Source organism: Lepisma saccharinum, chromosome 11 (genome assembly GCF_977018435.1).
Source record: "Lepisma saccharinum chromosome 11, izLepSacc3.1, whole genome shotgun sequence".
Classification (NCBI taxonomy): domain Eukaryota; kingdom Metazoa; phylum Arthropoda; class Insecta; order Zygentoma; family Lepismatidae; genus Lepisma; species Lepisma saccharinum.
The window spans coordinates 41224969-41233878 of NC_139239.1; the positions used below are offsets into that span (position 1 = coordinate 41224969).

The 8910-nt window shown below is 36.8% G+C and overlaps 1 protein-coding gene across 1 annotated transcript; it reads right to left on the minus strand.

Annotated features, from left to right (window-relative positions):
* Positions 1 to 6231: 6231 nt before the first annotated feature.
* LOC145995217 (fork head domain-containing protein FD4-like) lies at positions 6232 to 8576 on the minus strand. Its single transcript, XM_083131782.1, has one exon. It carries the CDS (start codon positions 8333 to 8335, stop codon positions 7358 to 7360), a length of 978 nt encoding a protein of 325 aa, XP_082987908.1. The 5' UTR covers positions 8336 to 8576; the 3' UTR covers positions 6232 to 7357.
* Positions 8577 to 8910: the final 334 nt, after the last annotated feature.

Genomic DNA, 8910 nt, shown 5'->3' on the forward strand with positions numbered 1-8910 from the left:
GTAAGCGCACAATTTCGTTCTGGGAACTGATGTTGTTCGAGAACGTTACGATCCATATCATTCAAGGTATAGATCTGCATTCCAGTAAATAGAAATGCATTAATTATAGAAATAAAATTAAGAAGAAACCTTTCTATGCATCTACCAATATTCTAGTTTTCAAGTCAAACTTGTCTACGGTACTGCCCGATTAGTTCAAGGACAAAATTTCATAGGTATTTGCAACAATGAGAAATTCAAATATCAATTGTAAAGACAGATTTAACAATGATAGCAGTTTAAATCAATTTATATTTATTTTGATGGGAACAAATCGTTGGCGGGGAAACCCCCTATCCCCCCTCCCCCCACCGTAATTTCACATTATACCCCATATTGCGTTGTTTATGAGAAGCAGGGAGGCGGTAAATAATGAATTTTGTGACTCCGATAACTGCTATAAATTTAGAGAAAATAAGGTGAAATTCGCAACTTAAAATATATATTTCTAATGTCTAGGAAGAAATCGTATTTGAGTAAAATTCGTTAAGTTTTTTATTGGCGGACGGAAAACACATTTTCCCTGTTACCTATGCTCTATCCCGTAGAGTGGAATGTTATTTCAGAAGTCTGTCGAGAAAATATTTGCGATGTGCAATTTTAGGCCACATATTGCAAAAGCTGGATTAAAAATTTAAAGATATATTGCGCAGTGTAGGAGGGAATTTTGAAAATACATTGCTTATAGGAGGGGAGTAGGGACCACGAGCCAAATACTGCGAATACGATAACTGAATTTGAAGCCTTCGAGTTGAAATTCTTACATTTGCTTTTGAGTATAGATTTCTTTATTTAGATTTGATCAAAATTGGTCAATCCTGACCAAAAACAGATTTTTCCCTATACCTGCCTCAGACTAAATTTCTGGAAGTTATGAAACGAAACTCGAATTTTATAGGGCAATACTCGATCTAAAGGATTGTAATATAATCTCAGTAATAGTCTATAGTGTATCTTATAGCGGATATGCGGTTCTAATACCAAAATTGGGATCATGATATCTTCAGAAAATTTAGAGTTATTAACCCGAAACTTTTTATCAATAAACATTTCAAGGGTTAACGTGGATTTGAATAAAATAGGGTCAAAATATTGCAAATTAGCAGAGCAATAATCGACTTTATCCTATATGACGGATATCTCAAATGCTGCTGATATTTTTAAATCACTGTTTAGACTACACTCGGGAATGTGTGGAGCAAGGCCCATCATGACGGTAGAGAACGGGAGAAAGCTAGAGGCGTTTTCCCCTCCATGTTCTCACTTCCCCTCTCACGCATTCATTGGTCGAGCTCTCTCAAGTCACTGCAAATACTTAATTTCGTTCGCTTGCTCCAGGACAGGGCTTAGGGACCGTTATAAACTGGATTGACCGTTGGTTTCGACCATTACTTTGGGGTAAAATGTTTTTAACAAACTTTTAAAATAATCGATAGTTTAGGAAAGCAGCGGGGCAAACTCGTAATCATTTTCACTATGCGATAAATGTCGTAAATATCGAGTATTTGCGTTGACACAGCAGGTAAATACTAAATACCGAGAAGTCGGTCTTGCGTTGCATGTGATATACTTTGGTCTACATGTTTCAAGTTGGCGGTCGAAAAATCTATTTCCTTATCATATCTCTATCAGATTTGCCGAGAGCACATATGTGTAAATTAAGAAACTAAAATCCATTCAAATTTAGGACATCATTCTTGTGTAAATTTGGAGAGCCATAGTTTGTGACCATGACAATTGTAGCAGCGATAGAGGGTTTAATATGAAATGCATGTAGCTGCTAGAATACTCCGAATGACTGATCTGCTATTTTGAAACAAATCGGTCAACCCGTCTCAAGCTGGCAAGCGAAACCATTATTTTCCGCAAAATTTCACTTATTCAAAAATCCTTATGATAATTTCAAATCTCTGTCTAGTCTGTGTTTTCGGAGGTTAAGAAACGTGTCTGGCATTAAACTTTGGATCAGTCAGGTAATGAAAACTTTCACATATAATGCCTTAGTTGGTAGGGCGGACAGTCAAAATGGACGGCAAATCATCATTGTTTTGACCATGACAACGGCCATAAAATTAAATCTTTTGATCTTAAATTTTCATATTAATAAATTACTTTGAACAAAACTTGGCAAAATACACTTAGTGCAATTGATGCACGTAAGATTTTTTTTTCTTTTTCTTTAAAAATATACATATCACAAATTTTATTGAGGCATTTAACCATACATGGGATTGGCCCATAAACCAGTCCAGCCCACCTTCGCCTCCACTTTCGCGGCCTCAGGGAAAATATTCGGCGGTTCACAAGGGTCTCCATATGTGTAGCAAGAGCAAGTTCAGCTTTGTAATTTAAATGTTGGTAATGTTTCATGTTTGTTATTTCGACTCTTCAAAAATGTCATCAAATCGTCTTTGATCTTCGTAGTCGGGATTTACTTAAGAAATAAAAGGATATCGAAAAATGTCATCATTGACGTTACTCCTGACGTAAAATGCAAGTACAGATTTTGTTTTTTTAAAAAATGTGTTATTTTACATACCTGCAGCATTTATTGCTAATGATACAGTTTTTGTGCACCCAAAATACATACAGAAATGGATCAAAGACACGTTTATCAGCTGTGCTGTTCCCGCGGGAACACTAAAAATGCATCAATTGAGAAGATTATATAGGATCGTTTCAAAGAAATCAAAATTACACTATAACTGCATCAACTGATGGGCTAAACGTGCATCAATTTTGATTATATTCGACTGCTGCATTCAGGGTTCGAACCCGTGACGTCGTAAATTAAATGCACTGCCAGAAGCTCACAGACCAATTCGCTTTTTTCCTTTTCTTGTAGCAACTAACAACACCAAAGTCCCTCCCATTTCTGTAGCTTTTGAGGAGCTGAAGAAACAAGCCGGAATAATCAGTGGGTGACAAAGGACATGCTGTCGATAAGATCAGTTCACCGTATGAGGGAAAGAGAACGCGAAATGGACTGGACAACTTATCCGCCAACTACCTTTCATCAGCGTCCAACAGGAGGGGGAAATCGAATTACCAAGTTGACGGTTGCTGATTAAGCTGAGACGCGGTGACGCAACACACTTCAAACTCATAAATAGTTTGTCAAGCTTCGAGGTGAGTTACAAACGATATCTCCAGCTCCAAAATACATCAAAATAGATAAACAGACTAGTTATACACGAAGAACCCAAAATGTGTCAATTGGCACAAATACGGTATGTTGAGACTTCAGTAACACATTAAAGTGCATTAATTATGCACTTATGGTGCATCAAAATACACAGAGATTGCATTAAAGGGTACTTTTATCAGCGGCTGTTCCGTGTGATGCAATAAAAATGCATGAATTGAGAAAATAAAACACGATCATTTCAAAGAAATCAAAATTACACGTTTAACTGTGTCAATTGATAAACTCCAGTTCTGTGCTTACGTAATTTAGTGCTCGAGTTAAACTTTAACATTTTGCAATTTCCTGTAACACAAAACAGAGTGGAAGTAAAAATGTAAATTATAAAAACAGTAGTGTAATGTCTCACATTGAAAAAAAAATTCTTAGTTGATTATCATGTTTTAATAAAGATGTGATATGCTATTAGTACAATTAACATTATGTTTTTTGAAATATTAAGTTCTAATAATGTAAATTATTCATGACTAATAACAAATAAACATGATAGAACATGCTATCAGACAGTAGGCGGAGAGACATTCCATCTCTAAGTGGGAATGAAATTAAACATATAAAAATTACTTAAAATTACTGTGTGCGTTGTGGTACTGCTATTAATGTTTTGGGTGTATAATTACGTTCAGATATTTTACTATTCTTAATAATTATTAGATTGCTAATTCCTCACATTTCTAATTTACACAATTGAATATCTTACACGATTTTTTAAACATAGCAAATTATAGTTTCAATTACCCAATAAAAACTTATGTAAGGAAAGAAAAATTAACGAAATGAAAATTATTGCTTCAGTTTGTCTTGAGTAATTTTACGGAAGGACTGATCTAAACTGCTTTGATTTATAGATATTTGTTGGCAATGTTATTACAATAAAGAATTCAACTAAACTGTAATAGGCAGGTCAAGCAGGCTAAAACTTCAGAAATTTTGAAGTTACCTAAACACATTTTCTCCGAATACAGACTAAAGGTTAAATAACTGTTTGTATTTTTTATGTATTTAAGAACTAGTTTCAATATATGTTAAACAATTACTTGCAAAGCCTCATTATTATGAAAATTCGAAGAAAAAACACCTTGCCTTGAAAATATTACACACACACACACACACACACACACAGAAATGCAGGTAGGTATAAGTATACTACATCTGTATACATATACACAAACACACCAACAGACATTTCAACAAAGCAGACATGATTAATTCAAATATAAATAGTAAATTTTTTTTAAAGTATATCAATTAGCCTACGTTCCACAAAAAGTAGAAATATATATTTTTTTCAAGTGCAAAGATCTTTATATATTGTTAAAATATGAAACCAAAAGAACATACTTCTGGAAACAATAGCCTGCTTTAAAATAGTACGTATTTATCGTGATTAAAGCAATTTAGGGTAAAATTGATTTCACTTTTCGAATTATTTTCTTCATGCATTCGCTTAATTTAAAAGTTGACTCTACATTACAGTTTAGAATTGACAGGAAATTCATAACAATTTTAAAATATAGGCTATGCTTTCATATTGTTTAATACCTTAATACTATTTTATATGAAATTTGGAAAATGCAAAGTAAAAAAGTAAGGATAAAAATATGCTTCCTTTTGTGTTTCTAAATGCAATTTGTAAAGCAGTTTCCGAAAAGTATATCAGAAATTTTCCAATCATTTTTTGAGCTCCTACCTTTTGAACAATTTCTTCTTCTTCATTTAAAAAAAAATACACAGCAGACAAATATCATCTCTTCCAGTGTGTGTGTGTGTGTGTGCTTCTGTTATTTAATATTTTCCACCGTTGCTACTTACTGGATAACGTCCCAAGCAGATCAAAAGGAAAAATGTAACATATTTGAAAGAAATTCATCGGGACTTGAGTAATTTAAATTATTACTATGTACCCAATCTATTTATATATATCCCAATATATTTTATTATTTTAATGAAATTATAATAATTGTTGAAGTGTAAAATATAAACAAAAGATAAAATCATCCATAAAATGATAATTCGATATTTTATATAAAATATTAATTTCATGAATGAGAAAATGTACAATTTATATTTTTGTTCAGTTGTAACAATGGTTTGTCATTATAGTCAAGACGGCTTGTTATTTGAATCAAGAATACCTACTCTTGTAGTGTCATTCTCATCATTGTCAGGAATGCGTGCATGCTTAATTTCTGTAATGCAATTTACCTTGTTGGAAATATATGATAAACACATTAAGTATTGTAAAATATTCCCAGTTTGCCAAAATAGTAGCTACAACACTTAATGAGCAATTTTGAAATCTTGTCTGTACCGTAAACGTATGAATTTGCAAATAGGGAAAAAGTAGTTAGCATTTGTCTGAATAACATAATTAAATAGTATTAGGAAAATATATTTCTTCCGGATTTTTGAATGTCCATCACACACACACACACACACAGACAAAGGAAGAGAAAATTTACAAGCCAAGTAGAAATTTTGCTTCTAGTAGTTGTAAGAGTTAAATATAATAGTCTAAAATTAACTTTAGATGTATTCTGACATGGGAGTGAAGTATGAATATAATATGGATACCAGAAACATTATTTAAATATTGTTTGGAAACCACATTTTATTATTATTAATACTAAAGACATATTGAAATTTAATTAATTTTTAGGATCAGTAATAGATGATTTCAGTGAAAGAATGAAGTTTACGAAAAACTAAAAAAGAAAGGCCAGCTATTGTAGAATATTACGCTTGTGAGCTGTAATTAGTGTTGCCCACGAGACGAGACTTTGGCCTGTCTCGTCTCGTGCAGTCTCTTGGAAATGCTGTCTCGTCTCGAAAATATTCGTTTGTCTTATGGCACATGGTCAATCTCGTCTCGTCTCGAATTTTTAAAAGCCTGTCCCGTCTCGTCCCGTGGGCAACACTAGCTGTAATGGGATAAGTGTAATTAAACTGATCATATAAATTAGGTAAATTCGTCTAGTGTTATTGTTATAAATCCTACTTCAAAATATGGGCTTATATGGATTATTTTCCATCTTGAAGGAAGTAAAACTTACTTTCTAGCACCTTTTCATCATGCTCTAGAAATGGTATTCTACGTCTAAAATCTACACTGTCTATATATTCCTAGATTTTTAAATATATGTCCACCCTTTTCTTGCACATAAACACAAAGCTGAAAGTGTTATGAACGTGAACAACATAATTTTGTCAGAACCATTCGTAATTAATTTTGTTTTGAGTTTTAACCCATGTGAACATGATTTGTGTGTTGAAAAGTTAACTGAAAACATGTCCACAATACTTTTTAAACTTTCTACAATTTATCCCTTTGCATTAATGTTCAATTATAAATAGTCGAACAATATGAGATAAAAATGAATATTGTCGGAATATCTTTCCCAATGATTCTAACAACGATTCTAGACTTATGCTAAAGAAACATTAGTTACGTTTATTATTTTTGTACGAAAAATTTAAGGTTGTTGTCAGTATTCAAATGCAATGTATGAAAACAAAATTATAACAACGCTCTGATTATATTTAGTTAGTGAATATTAAAATTATCATTAGACTAAACTTATAACCTGATATACCAAATTTTGTGAAGTTTGGGTTTTAAGGTAAAGCAAAATATCGACTAGAAAGAATTCCTATACGTCATGGATAAATCTGAATATTTACATTTATTTTTCGCTAAGACGATCCATGAATCAGAACGAACAAACTTAAATATAACAAGGCCTGAGAATGATTTAGAGGCCAGTTGATGCACACATTTACCACATCTAGCCTTTGTACTTTGAACTGACTTCAAAAGACACCGAACTTAACACATAGATGCTGTACAAGTCTGTGCGCGCAAGAAAACTGTTTTTGCGACAACGTAAACACTGGAACAATATATAAGTTACGAACTGTCTGATTGTGGGAAATCAGTCTATATTTATCGGTGCATTTTCAGAACTGTTTTTGGTTTGTAGTCATCTGGTTCATGAGAGGACACTATCGGACATTTTTCAGTCATCTCCCGATTCCAGGACCAAACTGTGCTGAAGTGTCGTCGTGTCTGTCAATCGCTAGGTGACCCCTTATTAAGGAGTCATAGTTCATAGGTCAGACCGATCTCATTGTTGGACTGAACCTGAATACATTATCGCGGTTCGCAATGTCTGTCACTGATCTAGGAGAGATCGCATCGTCTATGAGTGATTTGTTGGAACTAGGTACAATTATTGGCGGCACTAAAGTCTTAGCAGCGGCAGATTGATGAAAATAGTTCGAAAGTTCCTGCAACTCCGCCGCTCGGATCACGCTGGGATCGAACCCGGGCCGAAAAGGGACTAGACTCGTTGGGACAATGTTCGTCAGCGGATGCACGCACTGAGGTCCCAGAGGGTAGGCGTTGATGGGGGGTATGAACGAGCAGGAAAACTGGGGTGGGGTGTTGACGCCGAAACTTACAGGACACGAGATGTTCTGTGGCGGAATCGCCGGCGGTTCTTGCAGAGGAGGTGTGATGGGATGATCGTCAGTGTCCGGAGAGATGAGGCTCTCGATGGTGAAGGCCCTCTTTGGTCGCGGCTGCTCGGCAGGTAGACGGGTGTTGGCGGTCGCCGGTAGAGGGACGTTCACGGGTGCCGTCGGCTGAAGCATCGGCGCTTCCGGAATGTCCACTCGCGGGTGAGGAGCGAAGAAGAACCGATTCATGTTCGCCAGAGCGGCCAGTTCGTTCTCCAGCCGGTCCTTGTCCGTCTTCATCAACTTGAACCTCTTCCTGCGTCTCAGCAAACTGCCGTTCTCGAACATGTCCAGGGCGGCAGGGTGGAGGGCCCAGTACGCGCCCTTCCCCGGTCGGTCGGGCCTTCTGGGGATCTTGATGAAGCAGTCGTTGAAGGACAGATTGTGCCTCAAAGAGTTCTGCCACCTCTGCGTGTTCTTGCGGTAGTACGGGAAATTGTCCGTGATGAACTTGTAGATGTCCGACAGCGGGAGCATCTTCTCGGGGCTGCTCCAGATGGCCATTGCCGTCAGGGCGATGTAGGAGTAAGGTGGCTTTTGGTCTCCGTAGGATTCTCTACTCGGCCGAGGCATATTTGTGTCCTTTCAAGTTCATTAACACAAACACAACACAAGACGCATCACCACTGACCACAAACAACGAGACCTTGAGGAATCTTTCTGGTCGAGGAAAACCTATTCTGCTAGTTCATCCGATCTATCAACTCACCAAGAGCTGCAGTTGCGATTGTCCTCGGGGCTTCAGGACAAAGGGCACATCCAGCGTTGGAAATTTTTCCCGAAAAGGAGCGTCCACCAAACCACAGCACTTGCCTGCAACACTTGGACTGGACGTGGACAAAATGAAACCGCGGAACTCACCGCCTGCGTGGGTCGCCGCTGATTCCCATTGGTCAACGGCGCGGACGCTCCATCGCGGTGGTACACCGGCGAATGATGTCGTGGTGGGAGGAGTTGTGGGCGGGTTTTTTTCGCGTCAGTTCTTTCCGAAAGCTCCGCCCTCGTTGCCGTGTTGGGCGATTTGTTTGTGCTGCCAGTGGCTCTCGGAAAGCAGAACGAATGGGTACACATCAGCGCTTCTCGCCTCGGAGAGGGAACTCTCTTCAGCTCAAAATAAAAACAGAGATACTCGAAGATGTCATTGAACG